Source organism: Ranitomeya variabilis, chromosome 3 (genome assembly GCF_051348905.1).
Source record: "Ranitomeya variabilis isolate aRanVar5 chromosome 3, aRanVar5.hap1, whole genome shotgun sequence".
NCBI classification, from domain to species: Eukaryota; Metazoa; Chordata; class Amphibia; order Anura; family Dendrobatidae; genus Ranitomeya; species Ranitomeya variabilis.
The window spans coordinates 659935058-659962448 of NC_135234.1; the positions used below are offsets into that span (position 1 = coordinate 659935058).

Below are 27391 nucleotides of genomic sequence, written 5' to 3' on the forward strand. Positions count from 1 at the left end.
TTGCAATGTTTTTCTTCTATTCCTGGGCATCTCTGTTCCTTAGATATGGCCCCCTCTTCCTTGTATGTAAATCTAGACTTTTTTGTTTAGTGGGCTTTCGCTGTTCTTTGGTCTTGACCACACCCAGGTGGATAACAAGACTATTTATATGTAGAAAAGAGGTGACCATATCTTGGGAACAAAACATAAGCAGATTCAAGATAACAGCAGTAAAAAGAAATGACTTATTTATGACAATTGACAGGTCCTATATAACGAACGTTGACCTACTCTCCCCAGGATACATCTACATGGTTTGATTTTACTTGGCTTATGCACAAGTACTGATCATGGCATTGTATAACCTCCAAGTTTATTCCTATTTTCGTATTTATACAGCGGGATATAGATTTTTTTCTGTTGGGTTCTATATGTATGATGTATGGCTTGTTCCGTTGGATTCCATGGAATGGCCAATTCTCCCATGTTCACCTCTAGATGAGGATTATTCCGTAATATGTCACTGTACAAAGCTGATACAGTGCAGCTTGAAGATACAGCTATGGATCTATAAAACTGACCTGCAGGGACTTCATGTTCCTCTGTACAGCGTCCTGCATGCTGATCTGCCACATGCATGAGGCCTTAGAGTGGTTGTCTAGGTTATAAGAAGTAAGGAATTACCAATATACATTGTCTGAAATTCCTACTGAGAATTTTCCATTTTTAATGTTACGACCAGATAGCTGATTGGCTGCAGCCGTCACATTCTGTCAAAACAAGATGAAACATCTCTTCCTGTTCAGACAGAATGTGACGACTGCTGCTGATTGGCTGCAGCGAGCACATGACGTTCCCCACCGGATGTTGGTGCCAGTACTGAGCGTGAAGGAGAAGCTCCTTTCGTGCCCCCACCTGGGCCTTTTAAAGAGGTTGTCCCATGAACAACGTTTATCACCTATCCACAGGGTAAATGTAGGATTGTGGGGTGCAAAGCTGCTCAAACACCGTCTGATCCAGAGAAAAGGAGAGGGGTAAGCTACTTCTTGAAGAGCATGACTGAGCATGTGCAACCGGTTCATCACTAAAGGGAATCTGTCAGAAGGTTTTTGTTCCCTCATCGGAGAGCATCGTGATTTAGGAGAAGACACATAGCTGAATTCTGTGTTTTAACCCTTGCATTGTACTGTTCTCAGATTACATAGAAAAAAGCTGCTGACAGATTCCCTTTAACTGTCTTTGAAGAAGTTGCCACACATGCTCAGCATCTTTTCATTCACATTGGGGACTCTGAAACCCCCCTTCTCTTGAATAATGGGGATCCCAGTGGTCAGATTCTCAGCAACCATAGATTTATCGCTTATGCCTTAGATATTTAATATCTATTGTTTATTGGATGACCCTTTTAAGGATATCTTTTAAAATAGCGGACATCCTCTTTAGGCATTTTATAGATGGTGGGAAAAAAGTGCAAAGTTCTGTTGGTGTTGTGATTGAAATACTTTTCAGACCCAATACTCTTTAATGCCAAGGACACCACTGGTACGTTTTATAAAGCAACATTAACGTAACATGCTAAGTAACGATGATATACAGTGTACGGTACTATGTAAATGATGGGATATATGAAGTGATGTGGATGTACTATATTTTGCCTTTCATTACTAAAGCACGTACATATTATTTCCATTTCACAGAAAGGATGTGGCTACCACTTGGATCTGCTGATGGTGGGGCTGATGCTGGGAATCTGCTCTATCATGGGATTACCATGGTTTGTGGCTGCCACCGTCCTCTCCATTACCCATGTTAATAGTCTTAAATTGGAATCTGAATGTTCTGCTCCAGGAGAACAGCCCAAATTTCTTGGTATCAGGGAACAGAGAGTGACCGGCTTGATGATCTTCGTGCTTATGGGTTGCTCTGTGTTTATGACTACTGTGCTGAAGGTAAATTATTGAGTACGTCAATGTCTCCACACATTATGCATTATTCCAGTGCTTGTATAGGTTCCTTCTGTGTTCTCCCTCCTTTTCCCTCATATCCTAAACACATAGAAATGGCTAATTAGATTCCTATGAAATAGACCTTTAGTACATCACTGTCTAACTACTGGGGGTCTGACTTACTAGATCCATCCCCAATCCTCAGAATGAAGGGGCTTCAGCGCATCACGCACGTGAATGGAACAGAATAAAGTTCTCTGCTCGGCATAGAAATGTAAAAGCTGCTGCACAGGAAAAAAGCCGTAGGGATCTTGTTCCCTTCTTGATACAGTATGAATAGAAAGAAAGGGAAAAACCAGCTCACCCCTCAATGGAGCTTGATCTGCACAGAATCCATGCCACCGCGTGCCGTTAGTTAGACACAGGGATGGAAGAAGTTGATCCAGCTTCAGATCCACAGTTCAGAGAGACGTGGTTTAAAATCATGAAGTCTTTTTTCCTGAAGAGTTAAAAATCAACATAGAAATTCAAAAATACAAAATACAGGAAACAAAAATCCTAAGTCTAAGAACGCACTTGTGTTTGAAAAATGTCTGGTATCCTCAATGTATTTTTGTTCCCCCTACTACTCCTCCATCATAGAGGATTTTTGGATTTGAAGCCTAATTTGTGGGCCATCAAGTATGGATAGGCTTAATCCAAGGCACGGACCATGCTCCTGCCTAGCATTCCAATGAAAATACAAGATGAATCTTTAGTCCAATCACAAGGATAGAGCATAACATCTTCTTTATTGAATATTGATTAAAACATATTATAACAGAGTAACACCATGCCATGATTAAAAGCGGGATAACCATTTGAAGCGAGTAGGCTCCATCCCTCATTTTTTGATGTTACTCTGTTGTAACATATTTTTATTCAATAAAGATTTCATGCTCTTTCCATGTTGCTGGACTAAAGATGCATTATAATTTTGTTATAAGCTTTATAAGGTGTCGAGGAAATAAAATTATAACCCAAACAATTATTATAAGATATTAGGGGTCAGTCCCTGCGTATCACTATCACTGACCTAATGTCTATTGTCTGTACAAATCCCCTCTATAATTTGTAAAGTGCTGCGGAATATGTTGGCGCAATAAAAAAAAAAAAGTTATTATTATTAGACATAGAGTTGTTTGCCCGGTGAGACTATCAGTTTGTACACCGTGCTTGCTGTATGTCAGTATGTATAACCGTGCGAGTGTGCATGGTTCTTGTGTAGTACTGGATAGTGTAGGGTTACCATATACTAATAATACTGGCTAGAATGATCAAAATGATGACCTCTCATTATCTCAAACTAAACTTTTGGTAAAAATTACAAATAGGTAGAAGACAATAAAGTTCTTTTTTATCCTTTTCTGAGTTCCTGGACTAATTGTTGCTCCAATATTGCATTATTTGAACAGACTCTTATAAGTTGGTGCTGGAAAATATGATATGATAAAAGTATTGATAGTAATGTATAGTCTCATTAAGAAAATCCCAGTTTGGCCAAGTTCACACAATCGTATTTTCGGTCCTGCCAGTGAAAAATCGACAGCACTCAGGCCAATGTTATTCAGTGGGACAGTGCAAATTAGCTTTTTTTCCGTGGACTGAATCTGCATTTGAAAAAAATCCCAACATGCACTCGATTCTTCCATGTGTCAGATAAGATTCGTCCATGTAAGTCTACCTGTGTGTGAAAAGAATCCGATCCCATGCGGCATTATATAACATCCAATTTTCGTGGATACTTTGCAGTTCTGTAACATGGGAAACTGTAAAGGGTCTTGTACATTTAAAATATTGTTTGCAGCCATTCTTTTTTTTTTGCCACATGGGCTGAAAATACTCTTGAACTCGGCTCAAAAAAACATAATCAGTATATTTTGTAATATTTTTAAACCACTGAAAAATACTACATTTTCCATCATTTGTCCTTGTTTTCCAGTTTATACCGATGCCAGTACTCTATGGAGTATTCTTGTATATGGGGGTCTCGTCGTTAAGAGGCATTCAGGTAAATATACCTTATTACCAGCATTATTAATATTGTTGAGTGTTTTGAGCAGACGTTTCTCTGCACAGATTTGATGGAAGAACATCCATATTCTTAAGTACCGTGCATTAGTTTTTTTTTTATCAGTAAGTAACCTTTTTAGGTCAAGGAGCCAGGGATTTTTTAAATATAAAAAAAGCAGTCAACATTGTCTTGCCAAAGTTGATTAGAAAAGCATCCAGGATGTTCCATTGAAGTTTTACTTTCCTGGTGCTTTATAAAAATATACTGTACATGGCTCCTATCAGATATGTTATATACAATATAAATAGGCAAGGAAGAACAATAGCATGGAAATAGACGTTAAGGGACACATTAAAGCAGAGCTGCACCTCTTTATGTTCACGGGACGGATTGTATAGAGTCATAACCAATGGATCTCTACTTTATGTGTGACAAAAATCAGATCGGATGTTGTTTTCTCTCAGATATGTAATGTAGTATGAGAAGGAGTCATCATAAAAAATGAAAATTACATCTACAAAATGGTAGGAATAGAACTAAGCAACAGCACTTGTGAAAAAGACTTGGGTATACTTAAAGATCACAGACTGCACATGAGTCAACAGTGTGATGCAGCAGCAAAAAAGGCAAATACAATTTTAGGATGTATTAAGAGAAGCATAAAGTCTAGACTAAGTGAAGTAATAAACCCCCACTACTCCTCCTTGGTGAGGCCTCATCTGGAATACTGTGTCCAGTTCTGCGCACCGCATTTTAAAAACAATATCGAAAACTGAACAGTATCAGAGCTACCAGGATGGTGAGCGGACTGCAAAGTATGTCCTACGAGGAACAGTTAAAGATCTTGGAATCTTTAGCTTGCAAAAAAGAAGGTTAAGAGGAGACTTAATAAAAGTCTACAATTATCTGAATATCTGAAAGGATGTCACAGTGTAGAGGGATCATCCTTATTCTCATTTGCACATGGAAACACAAGAAGCCATGGAATGAAACTGAAAGGGAGAAGATACAGATGAGGTATTAGGATAAACTTTTTGACAGTGAGGGTGATGAGTGAGTGGAACAGGCTGCCACGAGAGGTGAGTGAGTTCTTCTTCAATGCAAGTCATCAAACAGAGGATGGACAGACATCTGTTTGAGATGATTTAGTGAATTCTGCATTGAGCAGGGGGTTGGAGACGATGACCCTGGTGGTCTCTTCCAACTCTTAACATTCTATGATATTTATTATTATTTATTTATATAGCACCATTGATTCTAATGTGCTGTACATGAGAATGGGTTACATACAAGTTACAGATATCACTTACAGTAAACAAACTATCAATGACAGACTGATACAGAGGGGCGAGGACCCTGCCCTTGCGGGCTTACATTCTACAGGATTATGGGGAAGGAGACAATAGGTTGAGGGTTGCAGGAGCTCCGGTGTTGGTGAGGCAGTATCTCCGGTAGTGATGAGGAGGCAGCGGGGTCAGTGCAAGCTGTAGGCTTTCCTGAAGAGATGGGTTTTCAGGTTCCGTCTGAAGGTTCCGTATGTGGTTGATAGTCGGACGTGTTGGGGCAGAGAATTCCAGAGGATGGGGGATATTCTGGAGAAGTCTTGGAGGCGGTTGGATGAGGAGCGAATAAGTGTGGAGGAGAGAAGGAGGTCTTGGGAGGACCGGAGATTACGTGAGGGAAGATATCTGGAGATTATTTCAGAGATATATGGAGGAGACAGGTTATGGATGGCTTTGTAGGTCAGTATAAGTAATTTGAACTTGATACGCTGAGGGAATGGGAGCCAGTGAAGAGATTTGCAGAGGGGGGAAGTGGAGGAGTAGCAAGGAGAGAGATGAATTAGTCGGGCAGCAGAGTTAAGGATGGACTGGAGAGGTTCAAGGGTGTTAGCAGGGAGGCTGCAGAAAAGGATGTTGCAGTAGTCAAGGCGGGAGATGATGAGGGCATGCACAAGCATTTTAGTAGATTGACGATTGAGGAAAGGACGGATTCTGGAGATATTTTTGAGCTGGAGGTGGACAGAGCTTGGTTGTACGGTTTGAAGGGCAGAGTCAAAGGTTACTCCGAGGCAGCGGCCTTCCGGTACGGGGGAAAGCATGATGTCGTTGATTGCGATAGGTCAGGTAAAAAAGTTCTATGGGATGGAGGAAAGATGAAGAGTTCAGATTTGTCCACAATGAGTTTAAGTAAGCGAGAAGAGAAGGAGGATATGGCTGATAGACACTCTGGGATTCTGGACAGTAGAGCTGTGACGTCTGGGCCAGAGAGGTAGATCTGAGTGTCATCAGCATAGAGGTGGTACTGGAGTCCATGGGACTTTGAGTTGTCCCAGGCCAAGTGTATAGATTGAGAAGAGTAGGGGTCCTAGAACAGAGCCTTGGGGGGACTCCAACAGAGAGAGGGTGGGATGAGGAGGTAGTGTGGGAGTGGGAGACGCTGAATGTGCGGTTGGAAAGGTACGAGGAGATCCAGGATAGGGCGAGGTCTTTGATGCCAAAGGAGGAGAGGATCTGTAGTAGGAGGCAGTGGTCAACTGTGTCGAAAGTATAGGACAGGTCTAGAAGGAGGAGTACAGAGTATTGTCCGTTAGCTTTGGCGGTAAGTAGGTCGTTAGTGATTTTGGTCAGGGCTGTCTCAGTTGAGTGATGGGGCGGAAACCAGATTGTAGATTGTCAAAGAGCAAGTTAGATGAGAGGTGGGAGGAAAGTTCAGAGTGGACGTGCTGCTCCAGGAGTTTGGAAGCGAATGGGAGCAGCGATATTGGGCGATAGCTGAACATAGCAGTTGGATCGGGGGTTGGCTTTTTAAGGATAGGCGAGATTGTGGCATGTTTGAAAGTAGAAGGGAAGGTGCCAGAAGTTAGTGATAGGTTGAAGAGGTGGGTTAGGGATGGGATAAGTGCGGTGGTGAGGTTGGGGAGGATGTGGGATGGGATGGGGTCGAGCGCACAGGTGGTGAGGTGCAATTTGGAGAGGAGACTGTCGCACTCTGCCATGGACGAAAGGGGCAACCTTTCGTCAATAGCTGATGCGAGAGTGGCATTGTAGAAAGCAGCGGCACTGTCTGTATCGTGGAGTGAGGATATGGATGCCAGTGATAGGATAGAGTCAGAGAGTGTGTGGGTGTCTAGGTGTGCAAGGTTTCTGTGGGGGTGCGCATGTTGCTGGACATGGGTGACCGGTGAGGAGCACAGGGATGAGAAGGTGAGCAAATGGTGGTCGCATAGAGGGAGAGGGGAGGTGGTGAAGTTAGATAGAGAGCAGAGACGGGTGAAGACGAGGTCTAATGTATGTCCGTCTGTGTGGGTGGCTGCGGAGGACCACTGAGTAAGTCCAAAGGATGAAGTAAGGGACAGAAGTTTGGAGGCTGTTGACTGAAGGGTATCAATGGGGATGTTGAAGTCAACCATGATGATGGTGGGAATGTCAGCAGAGAGAAAGTGAAGAAGCCAGGTGGAGAATTGGTCAATAAAGGCAGTGGCCGGGCCCGGAGGTCGGTATATGACGGCCACTTGGAGGTTGGAGGGAGAGTAGATGCGAACAGAGTGGACTTCAGCAGGCACATTAAAGGCAATGTTGCAGGATGATAGGCAGCAGATAACAGCGAGCAGAGATGTCCGTATCATTAAAGGGGAATGTTGCAGGATGATATGGCAGCACATTGAACGCTTCTGGCTACGTAGTACATAGTTTAACCCCTTTACGACCTTGCCCTTTTCCGTTTTTGCGTTTTCGTTATTCACTCCCCTCCTTCCCAGAGCCATAACTTTTTAATTTTTCCGTTGATATGGTCATGTGAGGGCTTGTTTTTTGCCGGACAAGTTGCACTTTTCAACGATATCATTTGTTTTAGCATGTCAAGTACTGGAAAATGGGAAAAAAAATTCCAAGTGCGGTGAAATTGCAAAAAAAAGTACAATCCCACACTTTTTTTTTGTTTGGCTTTTTTGCTAGGTTCACTAAATGCTAAAACTGACCTGCCATTTTGATTCTCCAGGTCATTACGAGTTCATAGACACCAAACATGTCTAGGTTACTTTTTATCTGTGGTAAAAAAAATTGTAAACTTTGCTAAAAAAAAAAAAAAAAAATAGCGCAATTTTCCGTTACCCGTTGCGTCTCCATTTTTCGTGATCTGGGGTCAGGCGAGGGCTTATTTTTTGCGTGCCTGGTGATTTTAATGATACCACTTTTGTGCAGATACGTTCTTTTGATCACCCCTTATTACATTTTAATGCAAAACAGCTGACATGTCCCGGCTTTGAGGTGGGCTCAGCGTCGGAGCCCACATCAAAGCAGGGGACCCGACCTCCGCAGTAATAGTACGGCGGAGGTCGAGAAGGGGTTAAGGGACTATGTATTTCTGTGCCGGCTCATTGCATGGGGAACCTAATAACTGCCTAATAAATGTGTAAGACCCAGACTAATGCAGATATTTGAGCTTCATGAAAAAACAGAGGACATCCGAGGGTACATTGTGAATCTCTTTATAGAGGTATCATCTTTAATAATTAACCCTGCTGGAATTTCTGCCAAATTCTCTTTATTGTTCTAAATCCTGCTGTATCCTACAAGCTTGCACGCCAGCACACATACATTAGTGCGCTACATGGAGCATCAGCTCACAGGAGATCAAGAGGCAGCACATTTTGTTTTTATTGGAGGAAAGACAGATTATGTCTGTCATGGCTCAGGAAGATTGGCAGGCCATTATTCCCTCCTGCAGGTAAATGGTCCCTAGTGTCTGAGTAATTGCTCTTGGAAAGTCTCCAGTAAGATACATTACACTCTAGCTAGCTGCTCAGCTGCTCATTACCTCCATAGCTAGCAGGGCCAAACTCGAAGCTATGGCCAGCGAAATGCAACATACTGTATATACATATATGTATATATATTCTAAATAATTTAAAATTATAAATCTGAAATTTGTAACATGCATTTGTATTCAGTCACTCTGAGTCAATACTTTGTAGGACCAGCATTTGCTGCAATTACTGCAGCAAGTCTTTTGGGGTATGTGTCTACCGGCTTTGCACTTTTAGATGCTGAAATGTTTGTCCATTCCTCAGTGAAGTTGGATGGAGGCGTCTGTGAACAGCAATTTTCAAGTCTTGCCTCCAATTCTCAATGGGATTTAGGTTTGGACTGTGACTTGGCCATTAACACACATGAATATGCTTTGATTTAAGCCATTCCTTGTAGCTTTGGCAGTATGGTCATTGTGTTTTCCTGCTGGAAGATGAACCTTGGCCCCAGTCTCAAGTCTTTTGCAGACTAGGTTTTCCTCCAGGATTGCCCTGTATTTAGCTCCATCCATCTTCCCATCAACTCTGACCAGCTTTCCTGTCCCTGCTGAAGAAAAGCATCCGCACAACATGATGATGCCACCACCATGTTTGATTGTGGGATGCTAGCATGTGGAAGAAGCTTTGAAGCTCTGGTCAGCTGAGACCAAAGTAAAACTTTCTGGGATAAATCAATAACAAATTGTATTTTGGTACTGTGTTAGCCAGAAAAATAGATGTGAATACTTTTCTTCCCAATGATGACAAAAGTATTCTAGGAGTGATACCTTTATTGGCTGACCAGAAAATATGTTTGCAAGCTTTCAGAGCACAGTGGCTCCTTCTTCAGGCAAGATTACAAATAGACTAATAAGAAACAAGCACAACATTTAAAGAATATTACAGCAGGACATTTGTTCAGGGGGGTGGGAAGTGTGATGCCTTCTAAAGATAATCCAAGGAAATCAAATTAGGCATTTTCTTACAAATAGAGAGGCAGTGGGAATAATGTTCTTAGTTGTCTGGAGTCCGTCTGGTGGAGATGTGAATTGTATCCATGTAGTGACTCATAAATCCAGGTGTCCTAGTCCTAGTGTCAAAGAATTGAACATCTTCATTAGTTTGAATTCCCAAATTTTTCTTTCCCTGTCATCCTTAAAACGACCTTTTAGTATTAAGACTTTTAAATCTGTCATACTGTGTCCAGGTCCAGAGAAATGTTTTCCCACCGGTGTGTCCATTTCATTCCTGATTGTGTGTCTGTGTAGATTCATCCTAGTTTGCGATGTGCGTGGCGGAAAACTAACACTGCACTTCATCCTCAAGACACCATCCCCTCTGTCCCACTGTCTAACAAGGTTTTTGTTCATTTCCCCCCCCCCCCCTTCCAAAAAAAAAAAAAAAAAAAGTTGATCAAAATGTTATATATACCCCAAAGTATAAAAATACAAATTTTACGCTGCTAAAAATAAGCCTGTACACAGCTTTCTTTGGCTATCAGAATTTTAAAATAATTCTTTTGTAAAAACTGTTTTTCGTGTATTTATGACTTATAGAATAAAGATAGCATTTTATACAGTAATAACCAAAAGTATTCTAGAAAATGAAGTATTTCTCCCAGAGAATTATTGCAATTATACATGTTTTGTCATACACATGTTTATTTCCTTTGTGTGTATTGGAACAACACAAAAAAAAAACACCGAAAAAAAGGCAAATTGGACATGAATTTCACACAAAACCCCAAAAACTGACCAGACAAAATTGTTGGCACAAAATTGTGCGTAAACAACTTTATTTCAAGCATGTGATGCTCGTTCAAACTCACCTGTGGCAAGTAACAGGTATGGGCAATATGAAAATCACACCTGAAACTAGATCAAAAGGGGAGAGGTTGACTCAATCTTTGTATTGTCTGTCTGCGTGTGCCTCACTAAGCACGGAGAGCAGAAAGAGGAGAAGAGAACTGTCTGAGAACTTGTAAACCAAAATTGTTGAAAAATATCAATAGTCTCAAAGTTACAAATCTATCTCTAGAGATCTTAATATTCCTTTGTCCTTTGTGCGCAACATAATCAAGAAGTTTTCAACTCGTAGTACTGTAGCTAATCTCCCTGGACATGGACGGCATAGAAAAATTGATGAAAGTTCCAAAGAAATTCACGCTCTCCTGCAGGCACAGGGGTGTATCTGTGTCCGCACAAACTATCCGTTGACATTTAGATGAAATTAAATTGTATTGGATGAGACCCAGGAGGACTCCACTGCTGACAGACACATACAAAAGCTAGGCTACAGTTTTCCAAAATGTAAATGAGTGAGCCAAAATCCTTCTGGGAAAGCGAGGTTCAAAGATGTTTTGGGTTGTTATGATGCTTCTGGCACTGGGTGCTTTGACTGTGTGCAAAGCATCATGAAACCTGGACATTACCAAAGGATTTTGGGTCCCAGTGTAGTGCCCAGTGTTAGAAAGCTGGGTTTGTGTCCTAGGTCATGGGTCTTCCAGCAGGACAATGACCTCAAGCATACTTCAAGAAGCAATAAGGTGTTATCCGAGCATGCTTGTGTGATAGCCGAGTGTCGTCGGCGTGCTCGAATAATATGTTTGAGTTTCTGCAGCTGCATGTCTCATAACTATTTGACATTTGCAACACATGCAGTGATTGCCCCTTTGTTAGTCAATCCATACCCTAAATCCGCAGGTTAATAAGCTGACCTGGAATTGTTTGGATGCCTTTTTTCATGTTTTTTTTAACAGCAAAAAAGGCATATAAAAAATCTGAATAATATGAATGGATTTTACGTGCAGAATTCAGTGTAAAATCCACTGTGAATACACAGCCTAAATCTCCTGTCTACCAGGAGCTGTTCTCGTCTTGCCCAAGGTAAATGTATAGTGTTGAAACTCCGCTCCACTCAGGTGAATGGGATGAGTTGCAGTACCAGACAGAGCCTACGGATATGTGTGGCGCTAGTAGTATAGTCATTGTTTTCCAATGTTATACACTAGTAGAAAACATATATGGAAAAATAGAAGCATTTTGAATTAAAACATATTTTAAGGTAAAAAAAAAAAATATTTTAGTAATCAAAGCTATGATCTGTTAAAATAAGACAGCTACTGAATCCAAGGAAAATCTGTTTCTGCTACAGAGACTGACATAAAATTACCATATTAATAAGACATAATTCTAAAGTATCAGATCGCTGTTTCTTTGGAGAATGGATGATATCATGTTTGATTTTTCTTTGTTTGCAGTTCTTCGACCGTCTCCTTCTGTTTGCGATGCCGGCCAAACACCAGCCGGACTTCATCTACCTGCGGCACGTTCCTCTACGCAAAGTCCATCTGTTCACGATCATCCAGCTCACGTGTCTGGTTCTACTTTGGGTTATTAAGGCTTCTCCAGCTGCCATTGTGTTTCCTATGATGGTAAAATATGTGTTGATATTTTGGAAAGACAGCTGACTTTTCTGCTTAAATGTGCGTTTGTAGTAAATTTTATGGCTCATGCTCACTGGCACAGAACTGGTAACCGTTCATTAGCATAGAGCCAATAACTATATTCCTACAGGCAGTGTCGGACTGAGGTGGCCAAGGGCTCACCGGTAACATGACTCTGGGGGCCACTGTTCAGGTACATGCAAATATTACATTTCCCTCATTCACAGATGTACCTCTGCTTCTATATAATAATATTCTGGACAGTTTTTGGTTAAATGATGAGATGCTGCCATTGTCTGTACATAGTGAATCAAGTGCATTGTGCCAACTGCTACTCATATATAGTAGATATGGGACCTACTCCTGCACGGGGGCCCACCGGGGAATTCACCGGTTCTCTTGTGAGCCAGTCCGAGCCGGTGTACAGGCTCTGTAGGACCATATAGCGAACTATATAGGGATATTCTCTCCTATTGCAATGTTATAGCTCCCAATATGGAAAAATGCTGCAATTTTATTTTGCCAGATGTAATCTCTATACCCCTGTGTCGGCCCTCTTACATATCCATACATAACTGAGCTGTGATACGGTCTTGCCTGAGCCCTTAGTTTCTAAAAATTCCTGAAATGATATTAAAGGTAAAAAAGCCAAATGCCCTAAATTGCTTACACAGTGAGGGAGATTTCTGCTGCAAAGAAGAAGTCGAACCGCTCACCATATTAACCAATTCAATTTCTAGGGGCCACTTTGACGGAATCTGATTGGCTGCTGTGGGCAGATGCTTCACTTTTCTCTGTAACACTTTTGCATAATCTCGCATATAATATTTTCAGTGAATCCACAATTGATTGACCTATACATGACTTTTACTGTATGAAGACGTTGGTTTTCTTTAATCATTGAACATTATTTACAAAAGGTACAAACGAGAACCACAAATCCCACTGCTCAAACCTCGCTCTCTCCTCAATTCTGTCAATTCTTTATGTAAGAAGTCAATTCCCAAAATCTCCCACCACCGATTAAACAACCTCTCCCCCATTTCCTTATTCCCCTGAGCTAAGGCTACAAGTGCTGGCGGCATGTCACCCGCTCCCAAATTCTCACTGTGTGAGGCGTCTGTTGCCAGGCCGGGGCTCAGACAGACTGAAGGACTTCCCAGCAAACTAAGGAAGGTTTAGTTTTCCCTGCAGCTTCTCCTTGGGGAGAAACCTAATAAATGGGGTGTTACCAGATAACTACTTTATTTCTTTCCCTAGAAGCGTCATAAATAAGTTGTCAGTCTCTTCTGATTGGAATCCCATGGCGTCTCTGCATATATTCATGTATATTTAGTTTTGTATTATGGTATTAATGGTCCTGACTAGTGATGAGTGAACGGACTTTGATAAGGCGTTATCTGATCATGCTCAGGTGCTAACCAAGTGTCTTCGGCATGCTCGAAAAATCGGCTGCATGTCTCGTGGCTGTTCGACAACCGCAACACATGCAGGGATTGCCGGTTTGTCAGACATGCAGGTGCGGGGGCTCGAACATATTATTCGAGCCCCCGAAGTAACTCGGTTAGCACATGAGCGTGCTCGGATAACACCTTATCTGAGCATGTTCGCTCTTCACTAGTCCTGACAGATCACATTAAGGCTAGGGTCACATGACCAATTGTCTCTCATCTGAGATAATCGGTCTGATTATGCTAATCAGAATTTGATCAGAGTGTGACACGATTTTCTCAGATGAGGAGAATAAAAAAAATCTCTATCTTCTCCATTGAGTACAGTCTGTCTTTTTGACAGACCCATAGACATGAGTGGCTGGGTGCAATCGGGTAATCGTATGCAACTTGCGCATGTTGTGACATTTTTTTCTCAGTTCGAGAAAAAATCAAATGTGTGCGGCCCCATAGAATAACAATGGGACGACTGCTAGCCCTCAGTATAACAGATAGCACTCATCCAATTTTTAGGGTCGTGTAGATGAGCCCTTACTTGGGATCCTTCAGGTTTGTGTCTGGGTGTGAACCTTTGTCAGTATCAGTACTGCTGCTTACATCGCCCGACGATTTCTGCCCATAAACAAGAACCAATTGGTGCTTTATTGTCCTGTTTACACTCAGGACACGTCTGTTCAGGGACAAGGACTGTAATTGGCACGATTGTTTGTTGTCCAAGTACAGAAACCTGAACAAAGGCGATTATCTGAAAGCTTTCCCATAGAACTGAAGTTAAAACAAACGTGTCACGCCTGATATGATGATTATTAGGTGTGAGTGTGGCGGTGTTGTGTAACATAGTGATAATGACATGTTGGGCAATGTACGTGCAACACCCTCGGAGCCTGGGAAATATTGTGTATAATTCCTGCTGCACGCTCCTGCGTCTAGTAATGCCGGTGACTGCTTGCCTGTGACAGGTCCTCGCTCTGGTGTTCGTCCGCAAAGTAATGGATTTCTGCTTCAGTAACCGGGAGCTGAGCTGGCTGGACGACCTGATGCCGGAAAGTAAGAAGAAGAAGCTGGAAGACGCGAAAAACAAAGCCAAGGAGCTGGAGGTAAGGGATGGAATGGAGGCTTGTAAAATAGAACACGAGATACAAAGAATGGCGACGCTAGGGTGTTCAGGAGCTCCCAACCACAAACGTGTGTCATTTCTCATTATTACACAACTTACTTTATGGCCATCTATGGTTTGATGTCTTTGCCTGTGTAGATTGGATGGGTTGTTACCGACATCTGGTGAGAATTTCATGTTAATGGCACCTTTAGAAATATATTTAGTTGGGAAATTGGTGACGTGTTCAATACTTATTTCACCTGCTGAATATACATAGATTTTTTTGCATTACTCAATAAAATTAATTGTATTAAAATAAATAATTGTATTTCCTTTAGTCCTGGCACATTTGTGTTATTTTTGGACATGATTAGACCCTGTATAACTTCATGCACTATATATGTGAAAATTGTCATGAGTCTAAATGAAGGCGTCTGGATTACAACTTTCGGATTACTTCTCAATAGCTTTGCCTATTAAATGACGTGAGTGTGTTTTGATCGAGCTGTAAGCTTGGTCTAAGGCTGTCATTGAATTGCCTAAACCTATACACAATTTCACTTTCCAAGAATTTTTATGGATATTTTGCATATCCTATGCACAGTAGTCTGCTTCCATTACTCATTCAGTATGACAATCAAGGGCATAACGATCGTGGTCGCAGAGAGTGCGACTGCAACTGGGCGCGTGCAGGTTGGTGGCCCGCCGACACCAGTGGCCATTTCAGTGGGATCTGCATCCGGGGATGGGAGACCTATGTACTAGGATGGGCCCATGGTGAAGGTCATATATATCAGGATTGGTGGACAGGAGTCTTTTATAAAGGTGACTATGTAAGACAGTGGTCTTAATGCAGGTAACGAGTTGATTAGGAGCGTCTAACTCGTCTGTAGGAGCCAGAACTCTTAATGGTTGGTAGGGGATCAAATACTTATTTCTCACTGCAAAATGAAAGTCAATTTATATAATTTATTCAATGTGATTTTCTGGATTTTATTTTTGATATTCTATCTCTTAATATTAAAATTATAGACTGTTCATGTCTTTGTCAGTGGGCAAACTTACAAAATAAACAAGGGATCAAATACTTATTTCCTCCACTGTATATACCAGAAAAGGGCCCAGGATGGGGGACATATATACCAGAATGGGCCCAGGATGAGGGGCATATATGCCAGCCAGGATGGGGCCATTGCTACATAATGGGGAAGGGAGGTCAACACGTTTGTCTCTATAGGATTTAAAACACTACAAGGCCCCATATATCTGATTAACATGTGGGCCATGTCCAAATTTTGTACTGGGGTCCATCAGACTCCTGTTACGCCACTGGTGACAGTACATGATGCACATTATCTAAATTCACATTACTCTGGTTCTTGTACACAGTGGGGAGAATTTCTCATGAGATTAATTTTTTCACATCCAGTTTTGCTTGTGAATGTGTTTCCATTATGTACACCACACCGTTTCTCCTCAGTGGTTATAGATGCATTTCCAACACTGGTCTCAATATAAAAAGTGGAAAATTCATCCAGAGTTTTGGCAAATCTTTTTACATCAGAAGGACTCAAATTTTGCAGCATGCTATTTTTGCGCAAAAATGTGCAACATTTTTCCTTTATTTTTTATTTTTTTACTTTTTTAAAAAGTGAGATAAGAAATAAGATAAAGTTTAAGCCACATTTATGAATTGCGATTTTTTTTTTTTTAAAGTTACAAACTTATTCCAGTAAGGGGTGGTGGAAAAAGTGTGAAATATCTGTTCTGGGAAGAAGTATTATATCTAATGAGGTATCAGATTTATCGAACATTGTTAAACTTTTTGATACATTTTGTGCAAATAACTGTGACCCAGCCTCAAGCAAAACTGACTTCAATAATTCCAATTGTGATGAATTCCCTCAATTTTTTTTTTAAAGGTACTACCCTTTTCTACCAGCAGATGTCACTACAGTGCAATAAAAGCTGTAAAGATTCCAGTAATGGTGTCACTCTAGTAATGTCATCCTAAGTCATATTGCACGACTCGTTAGAGGGTTGATTGTGACTTGTAGGATCGCTACTTCCAACAGGTGGCGCTATAGCGTTAAGTCCTCTTTTTCTCAGAAGAGGCAATTTGCATATCTAGTAATGTCAAACATTCAAGTTATTTCTTAACTTCTCAACTAATCCTATACATCTGTAGTCCTACATTCCTAAATATAAGGCATAAATAATGCCCATCATTAATTACTGCAAACTTTTTATAGGAAGCCGAGAAGATGTTGCAGGCTTCGGATGACAAAGGAGTACAGCTTCCCTTAGAAACCAGAAAATTATTAGGCAGCCCTGGAAAAAACAATAATTCAAGGTAAGCCACCACAATACCACCCCACCTCCCCTCCACTCTTTTTTGGTGTTTGTTTTTTTTTTTTTCAGATTTTTCCAAGAAAAAAAATCTTCAGCTGCCATGTCATTATCTAACGCTATCATTATATATGCCATTTTATTGTAATAGACTGTAACAGACGTTCAGGATTGTTCCCTTGAAGGCAATTTGCAGTATTTCTGACCCCTTAATACTGTTGACAGCGCTGATGTAAAGCAGTTAAAACCCACCTTAGTGGGCAGTCATGCTACTCGTATGACCCAAGAAAAAGGTTGCAATGTCCTTGGTCCCATGATGCAAAGTGTCTGCCGTGCCTTTCCTTACTTTGAGGTGTCCTGAGCTTTCTGCTATGAATCCTCCCAAACCCTCCCTTTTGCTCTGAGTGACAGGTATGGAAGGTCCCTGGATAGATAAGAGTTGCCACTTAAAGGGAATATGTCCCCAGTTTTTTGCCATCTAATCTGAGAGCAGCATAATATACAGACAAAGACCCTGATTTTAACAATGTGTCATTTACTGGGCTGCTTGCTGTAGTTTTGATAAAATCACTGTTTTATCAGCATGAAATTGTCACTGGAGGACTAGTAAACCTGCTGCCAGGTAGTCCTCTATAGACCTCCTCTATAACCACGCCCCCACCACTGGTTAACAGATTTCTGTCTGTGCACAGTGTACACAGAAAACTGCCAATCAGTGGTGTGGTCAGCAGATAAAACTATGATTTTATCAAAACTGCAGCAAGCAACCCAATAAGTGATAGATCTCTGGTATCAGGGCATCTGCCCCTACATCATTCTGCTCTCAGATGGGTTAGCAAAAATCTGGTGACAGATTCCCTTTAAGAGAAGAAGGATAGATTGGTACATTCACATGGGTCAGATTTACTTTGAATAATACAGGATTAAATATGATCCAAAATGTGCTAGAAAATCAGCGCTGATTTGTTCTGATTTTGTTGTGCGGTATCCACAGTTGACACAAACTGCTGAGGAAAAAAAATCAGTGTATTCACATTCTGCTCCTCCTCCTAGTCCACACTGGTCTCTGTATAGTGGTCTCTAGAGATGATGCAGCCACATGTTTGTACGACTTATTGCTGGCCGTCAGGATACAGATAGTGGCGGGGAACCAAGGGCGTCATAATGGGAAGTGTCAGAAGTTTATAATGCTTTTTTTTCTTCTTTTTGATGATTTATGCACTTGTGGATTTTGCACTTTTTTTGTGGATCATTAAAACTCACTGAGGAAGTCGGCATCTGCCTCAACTGCAATTGACATTATTAGGATTTAAATATTCACAAATCACTTTTGTAGCTACTTGGTTCTGCTATAGGCTCAGCACTGGCTCCGATGTCGATGGTCCCAGTGATTGGATGCAGCGGTCACACTACTACCAGTGATTACTTACTAGCTGTGGTAATTGAGGGCCATTGGTGCAGTAGGAGAAGGGGAGTGCAGCTGATTATATTATTTTCACATAGTACAGGCTGTTTGTGGTGAAAAATGTGGAAAAAAGGAAAACCTCTTTTTTCCCTCTTATTTTTTTTCCCCCCGTATAAAGTCATGATGGGAGAGGCAGGTAGCAGGTTCCATTCCCAAAGTAAAACCTATTCTTGATATTCCCATTACCTTCTGTGTTTCCTTTTAGATGCGATCCATCTGATATTAATATCTCTGATGAGATGCCTAAAACTACTGTGTGGAAAGCTCTCAGCATGAACACTGAAAGCTCAAAGTCAAAGGAGAGGAGGTGAGAAAAATCTTTGGATCCCTCATGTACCGTGGGAGATCTGAAAGTCTATATGGAGTATCGGGACATGTCTGTATGGAGTATCGGGGTATGTCTATGTGGCGCCCCTGGGGTCCAGCCGCCACAGAGATGCTGCACCTCACACAGAGGTGTGGTATCCCACTCTCCGGTAAGGAGGGAGCACTACACAGGACTCATAACACTCACATCTAACACCTTGGGGCATCTGGGTGTACCCTTGGGGAGGAAGGCCTCATCCCAGGCTGGATAGGAAAGGGTGTTGGAGGAGTGGGTGGGGTAGGTAGAGTAGGGGAGGAGCTAATTAGTAGGGAAAGTTAGTCAGATTGTGAGAGGACAGAGAAGCAGTAAGATGTGTTAAGAAGGAGCTCCCTGTCAGACGGGGCTAGAGAGAGATTGTGAGAGCAAGTAGAAGGAGTGAGACTTGCAGAAAGAGGCTCCCTGTCAGAGGGAGCTAGAGGTAGAAGAGTAGAGAGAAAGAAGCTTCAGAAGAGAAAGAAGGGGTCCTAGGGGCACGGGTAGTGAGCAATCCACCCGTGGGGCCCACATCCACGCTGTGTCTATGTGGAGTATCGTACATGTCTATATGGAGTATTGGGACATGTCTATATGGAGTATCGGGGCATGTCTATATGGAGTATTGGGACATGTCTATATGGAGTATCGGGGCATGTCTATGTGGAGTTGCATAGCATGTCTGTGGAGTATCAGGGCATGTCTATGTGGAGTTGCATAGCATGTCTATGTGGAGTATCGGGGCATGTCTATGTGGAGTAGCATAGCATGTCTATTTGGAGTATCGGGGCTTGTCTATATGGAGTATCAGGGCATGTCTGTGTGGAGTATCGTACATGTCTATATGGAGTATTGGGACATGTCTATATGGAGTATCGGGGCATGTCTATATGGAGTATCGGGGCATGTCTATATGCAGTATCGGGGCTTGTCTATAAAGAGTATCAGGGCATAACCATATGGAGTTTCGGGGCATGTCTATGAAGTATCGTAGCATGTCTATGGAGTATCGTGGCATGTCTATATGGAGTATCGGGGTTTGTCTATATGGAGAAATAATAAATAAATAATAATTTTTATTTATATAGCACCAACATATTCCGCAGCACTTTACAGTTAAGCGGGGACATGTACATACAATAAATTCGGTACGAGTTAAGACTATTTAAACAGTGACATTAGGAGTGAGGTCCCTGCTCGCAAGCTTACAATCTACAAGGAAATGGGGGGACACAATAGGTGAAAAGTGATTGTTATTTCAGGTCTGGCAATTATAATAAATAGGGATTTTCATACAAAGCTGCATGATCCGGTCATCAGCCCGTGTGTTTAAGTGCAATAGTCAAGTATCAAGTGCAGTTATCATGTGTATGGAGGGTGTGGAGACAGATGAATAGTAGGGTGTAGATTCAGAGTAATATTTGGAAGGAGGGAACAGGGCAACAGGCCATATGTCTATATGGAGTATCGAGGCTTGTCTATATGGAGTATGGGGGCATTTCTATATGGAGTATTGGGGCATGACTACATGGAGTATTGGGGCTTGTCTATATGGAGTATCGGGGCATGTCTATATGGAGTATCGGGGCATGTCTATATGGAGTATCGGGGCATGTCTATATGGAGTATCGGGGCATGTCTATATGGAGTATCGGGGCTTGTCTATATGGAGTATCGGGGCATGTCTATGGAGTATCGGTGTCTATATGGAGTATCGGCGCTTGTCTATATGGAGTATCGGGGCATGTCTATATGTAGTATCGGTGTCTATATGGAGTATCGGGGCATGTCTATATGGAGTATCGGCGCTGATCTATATAGAGTATCGGGGCATGTCTACAGGGAGTATCGGGGCATGTCTACAGGGAGTATCGGGGCATGTCTACATGGAGTATCTGGGCATGTCTACATCGAATATCGGGGCACGTCTATATGGAGTATCGGGGCATGTCTATGTGGAGTATCGGGGCATCTATATGGAGTATCGGGGTTTGACCATATGGAGTATCAGCGCTTGTCTATATGGAGTATCAGCGCTTGTCTATATGAAGTATCGGGGTTTGACCATATGGAGTATCTGCGCTTGTCTATATGGAGTATCGGCCCTTTCTATATGGAGTATCGGGCCATGTCTATATGGAGTATCGGCGCTGATCTATATAGAGTATCGGGGCATGTCTACAGGGAGTATCGGGGCATGTCTACGTGGAGTATCGGGGCATGTCTACATGGAATATCGGGGCACGTCTATATGGAGTATCGGCGCTTGTCTATATGGAGTGTCGGGGTATGTCTATATGAAGTATCGGTGTCTATATGGAGTATTGGGGCATGTCTATATGGAGTATCGGTGCTGATCTATATGGAGTATCGGGGCATGTCTACAGGGAGTATCGGGGCATGTCTACATGGAATATCGGGGCATGTCTACATGGAATATCGGGGCATGTCTATATGGAGTATCGGTGCTGATCTATATGGAGTATCGGGGCATGTCTACAGGGAGTTTCGGGGCATGTCTACATGGAATATCGGAGCATGTCTATGTGGAGTATCGGCGCTTGTCTATATGGAATATCGGGGCATGTCTATGAGGAGTATCGGGGCATCTATATGGAGTATCGGGCTTTGACCATATGGAGTATCAGCGCTTGTCTATATGGAGTATCGGCGCTTGTCTATATGAAGTATCGGGGTTTGACCATATGGAGTATCGGCGCTTGTCTATATGGAGTATCGGCCCTTTCTATATGGAGTATCGGGGCTTGTCTATATGGAGTATCGGGGCTTGTCTATGTGGAGTATCGGCGCTTGTCTATATGGAGTATCGGGGCATGTCTATATGGAGTATTGGGGCTTGTCTATATGGCGTATCGGGGCATGTCTATATGGAGTATCGGGGCATGTCCATATGGAGTATCGGGGCTTGACCATATGGAGTATCGGGGCTTGACCATATGGAGTATCGGGGCTTGACCATATGGAGTATCGGGGCATGTCTACATGGATTATTGGGGCATGTCTATATGGAGTATCGGGGCATGTCTATATGGAGTATCGGGGCATGTCTACATGAAGTATCGGGGCATGTCTACATGGAGTATTGGGGCATGACTACATGGAGTATTGGGGCATGACTACATGGAGTATTGGGGCATGACTACATGGAGTATTGGGGCATGACTACATGGAGTATCAGGGCATGTCTACATGGAGTATCGGGGCATGTCCACATGGAGTATCAGGGCTGGTCTATATGAAGTATCAGGGCTAGTTTACATGGACCGATGATGAGAATAATTATGAATTCTCATTCATCAAAATATGGAAATGGACCTTAAAAGATCTACTTTTACAAAAAAAAATTTAATGTTTTTTTCTTTTTCTTTTTAACCTGACATGTTGATCGCCACCCACCTGATATTAGAAATGATGTTAGTACTGTGTTCCTCCATCAGGATTGTCATATTTATATAAAATTACTACCTACATGATGATTAGTTTTCACTATTTCTAATCATTTAATTTCTGTTTTGTTTGCAGCATTTTTAAATAGACGTCTTGGCATGTGAAGGACAGCGTGATGACTCAGGGAAAGGCCAAGACCCAAATGTGGCATACTGCTTTTGAAAGGAGTTCCCCATATTTTCTTCACACGAAGGATCCATGTTAAAGCCATCAGATGTTTTTCTTATATAGATATATAATTTTTCTAATTTATTTTCAGTGTGTGCTTTAACGAGCTGGCATCATCCGGTGCCATCAGAGCACATGGAAAGACGGAGTATCCGCCACGGCAATGTAGACCTGGCACTTTACATGGATTCAGTGAGAGCCTGTCAAGAAGGATTCTGAGAATCTCACAAGATCCCCTCACCCCAGTGTGGGGTTACAGTCAGAACTGTATATTATCAATTCTAGTATTCTCCATCTAAAAGACAAGTGTTCCTATATACTGCTAGTACACGAGTATTCTCTAGGGCTTTGTACAACAAAATCTATTCAGAGAGGCGGTAATTGGCTGGTCGACTTGTAGAATACAGGTTCACCACATCTAGACCGCAGGTAGCGGCTTGACCTTGGGTTGTGTACTCTGCTATAATCAATCAGTACACAGCTGTAATGGGATCTGCCTGTATATTGGATGTCTATGATTTATAGCATTTTTCTCATTCAGATAGAGAATGAAGCCAGAAGATTTAGTAGTGTTGAATTTGTCATTAACGGGGACCGGTCATCATCAAATTAGACCCCCTAACTAAAGACATGTTTGTAAAGGCCCTCCATTGGGCCTCAATTTGGTAATTGTAAAGCAATCCATAACTGAAGTTTTAATCACAAGTGCAGTGGGCGGACAGTGCACCTCCACCTCTTGCCTGTCTCATTTCCCTGCCTGCCTTAAGATTTTTACTGACAGGTCACTGTTCTCTCTTTCCCTGCCCGAGATTCTGCGCAGGCGCTGAATCATTGCCCAGGGTTACCTCATCAGTCATGGCTGCGCGCACACAGTAAGCTACTGATGATGTTGTAAGAGCCGGCCTAACAATCTGGCATTTGCCACCACCTTCTTTTGAGATTGTCTAGGCATCTGCCCAGAATTACTGCCTGGAGTCATCTCATCAGAAGGGGCAGCGCATGTGCAGATCGATGAGTCGGCTCTCGGTGACGACTGGTGCGTTCTTCGCCCTCTTTTGATGAGACGACTCCTGGCAATGATTCGGCACCTGCACACAATCTTGGTAGGGGAAGAGAGAAGAGTGACCTGTCGGTCAAAGACTCGAGGTCGGTGGCGGGCTGGAAAATGAGACCAGTATGAGAGCTGAAAGTGCACTCTCCGCCCACTGCACCAGTGATGACTTCAGACATGGATTGTTCTTTGATTTCCAAACTAAATACTACATGAAAGTATGCATTTAATAAGCATTATGGGACATTTACAAAATTGCCTTTAGTTAGGGGGCTAATTTCTTGACGACAGGTTTCCTTTTAAAGATGTTGTGCCATGATATTACAATGTATTTAATACCTGTGGTTTTACATAGGGCTGCAGATAAACGATATACTATCCAATAGTGCTTTTTTCATTGGGCTGTGCAGCATACCGGCCTGTTCGAGGGGTAGGGGGGCTTGTAAAAAAAAAAAAAAAAAAAGGAGTTCCCTTACTGTTTTGAGGGCAATCCTGATGGGGGCTTAAAAGATCCAGCGATTTTGGTCAAAGTACGCTACTACATTATCTGTATCTTGGTCAAATCTCCAGAATATTGATGACAATTTCAGCCCTTCTACATCTGAGCTTAGGCTAGTTACGTCTTTGCAGCCCAATTTTTTTCTATGGTTATATTGATTAAAATCTTCTCCTGTCTTGTGTATGCAGTCCTATGGGTCTCCATGGTTACAGACCACTAACACACCTGACCAGTAGTTTGCTCTTGCAGTCTTACTTGCATCTATCTGTCTCCTTCTTCTCGACAACCTAAAAAATGTATGCTAGCAACAAGAAAAGCAAAGAGGGATTACAATATCAGACTACACAGACTTTGTAGTCTGTTACCATGGAGACGAATAAGTGCACTGGAGCTGCAGGCAAAATGGTAGAACATTAGGGAAATTTAAAAAAAAAATGGTTCCAAGATGGCCGTTACTTTAACATTTGACAGGTTGCTTCTTTTATTTTAAACTGGTGCAGTAAATAATTAGTTTTGCACCTTGTTGCAAAGTAATAGACTATATATATTTTTAGTTTTCGTGTGCCCCCTCTTTTTCTTTTCCTCTTTACTGACTTGGCAATAAGAGTGCAGAGACTAATGTTGTTTTTGTCGTTCTCTTTTTGAAGCTATTTTTCCTAATATTTTGTGTTCCTTACCCTGCATTTTAGGCATGTGGCCACGGTGTCCTGTAAATATATATCCTATTACCAGCATTAGCCGAGGGATTCTAGACCGAATATATATAATCAGCAGTTATTTGTCACAGGCTCTTGGTGTTGTCTATGGCACATGCTTACGTGAATATCTGTGCATCTGTAGGCCGTGTATAAATTAGACTTCTGGCATAGTGCATCACTGTGGGTGAATTTCAACCTAAAGTTATAGGCAAATTAGCACTCATACAAGTTGTGATTTACAAATTCGGTGAAATCTAGATTTTTATTTTAAAAATTCTACGTAAATTGTCCTTGATTTTCACAGTATTTTTCTGTATGCAATAAGAGTTGCTATAGCTTTGTTAAAATAATTTAAAGCAGGTTCAGGTGACCAGAACTGTGCAACTGAAGCGACACTACACCCATCATCTGCCAGATTTACACGGAGTAATAACAATGACAAATAACATAAATGTCCCCCTCTTTTACGAGGTTATGCCTGATCCCTTAGCGAAGAATCCCAGATATAGAAACTCCATTTACTGGACATGTAACTGAGAACAGTCACAATGCAGAATAAGTAAATAACAGCAATTAATATCTATAACAATCAAATTTTGTTCAAAGAAAGTTCTCTATTTGCTTATATTCAGTGGCAGCTCTCTTCTGTCTTGCTAGGAATTGGAGGGAATGTGTCTTCAGAAAATGACTGTTTAAATCAGGTTGGTTATGTTAAATGCATAATTTTTCAATTTTCTATATCACTACCTAGATAAAAAAAAATAATTCAGAAATTTATTAATTTTCACACTGCCACTAAAAGAGTGGTCCAGTAACAAATTAGTTTCCATCCTAAATGCCTATCGATTTAGTACCAGGATCTATTCCCTAATATACCGGTACTTTAATTAAAAAAATCTTCACCGTTCCCTCAGTATACTAACTGCTTTATTTATATTTTTTTTCCTACTTGCTTTTTGATGACGCTTCGTTTCAGTATCCCAGTGCAAGCTGGGATACTCTAAGTGTCATCAGGGGGCAGACGCTGGGGTCACTGCTGCAGCCTATGCCCCCTCTCTGAAAAGAAGCATCATAAATGTCTTCCGTTTCAGGGGCTGAACTAGTCTCTGCTCTACTGAGCATGCGATGGTTATCAGTTCCAATTTATCCTTAGTAGATTTTTGTCACTGTGCAATGTACGCAGTGACAGTGCGCTCTTTCTCTGGCTCTGATTAGAAGCGATGAAGAGCGCGCACTGTCAGTATGCATTGTAAAAAAAAAAAAAAAAAATACCCAGCATGCAGAGACGAGCACTGCCCCTGGAAGCGTCTTCCTTGAAAGGTCTAGTATAATGCCTTGTGGCCACTGTGAAAATTGCATTTTTCATATTTCATATATATATAAAAATGCAATAAATTTCCATACAATATATACTTTTGATGCAGAAAATGAAAAGAAAACATCTTGATTTTAATAGATTATTTTCTGATTCCACATTCCCTTTATTTTTTTTTATTAATTTTATATGTCATTTACATATGGATTTGTAAATATGTACTTGTATTTTTATTACTCGACTTGGTTTGTGACAGTTTACTACTGTTATATTTTTAGTTGATGTTCTAAGTAACAAACAATATAAGGTGAAGTTGCTTGACTGTCTGGTAATTATTCATTTTCTGTACATTAACATCCTATACACCTCCCAATAACCTCATGTTTTGTGAGATTGTCTATAGAACTGGGTCACAGCGGGGGCAGAGCTTGGGCGAATACACATTAGCAGACTAACTAGTTAATCGGATCAGGGGCACGGCTTAACACTTCACACAATTCTTGATTCAAACGTTGAGATTGAACACTATTAAAGAAAAGAACTATTAAAAAAGGGCATCAGTATCATACACTAGTCCTAAAGTAGTGAGAGAAAGCATGTTTTGGTTTTATGAAGCCAAACTTGGAATATCACACGATCTTCAGTCAGTCTGGAGCTCTGAAAAGGGATTATGAGATGCCATCTGACACTAGTTTCTAAATCAAGTGTAAAGATGTGTCCTTTTCTTTTGTCTTGAGATATCTTGCAGTGAGTGGTGCAAGATGATCAGCTTTTCATTTGATCTTGTGATACTGTGTCAGGAGACGATTATGCTATATCTTTTTTCTATGGATGGCCACCCAGTGGTTAGGGTGTGAGTTGCACCCTGTTAAGGATTTAATATCATGAGAGTTTGGAACCTTTAAAAGGTAACTAAACCTTTTAATAACATTTTTTTACATTTTTTTGTCCCCTTAATTACAAGCAGATTGGTGTGGGTCCGCTTCCTGACACCGTCACTTATCACTCAAAAACTTCTGTGAAGTGCACAGCTCAAGAGACAGAAGCGCACAACAGCTGTTTGAGTGCGCGCACAGAGTAGACTACGGATTTCATAGCAAGCTTGAAGCTCATGCTGTCTACTGAATCCTAAACTCCGCTCTGTGAGCATGCTCAGGCAGCACCTGTCTCCTAAGCTGTTCAGTTCTCATGGTGTGTTTGGAGTGATAGGTGGGGGTCTTAAATCCCAGACCCCGACTGATCTGCATGTAATTTTTCGTTCTCTTCAATAGCATCCAAG

The 27391-nt window shown here is 41.6% G+C and overlaps 1 protein-coding gene across 2 annotated transcripts in view; it reads left to right on the forward strand.

Moving 5' to 3' along the window:
* Nucleotides 1-25562, forward strand: part of SLC4A8 (solute carrier family 4 member 8) — a 305062-nt gene extending 279500 nt beyond the window's left edge. For both annotated transcript variants that reach the window (XM_077297836.1, XM_077297837.1), the window contains 7 exons: nt 1677-1928; nt 3907-3975; nt 12024-12197; nt 14620-14757; nt 17012-17112; nt 18779-18880; nt 22457-25562. In XM_077297836.1, coding sequence (XP_077153951.1) covers nt 1677-1928; nt 3907-3975; nt 12024-12197; nt 14620-14757; nt 17012-17112; nt 18779-18880; nt 22457-22469 — 849 coding nt within the window. In that variant the 3' untranslated portion in view covers nt 22470-25562. The remainder of the gene's footprint in view (nt 1-1676; nt 1929-3906; nt 3976-12023; nt 12198-14619; nt 14758-17011; nt 17113-18778; nt 18881-22456) is intronic.
* The last annotated feature ends 1829 nt before the right edge of the window (nt 25563-27391 follow it).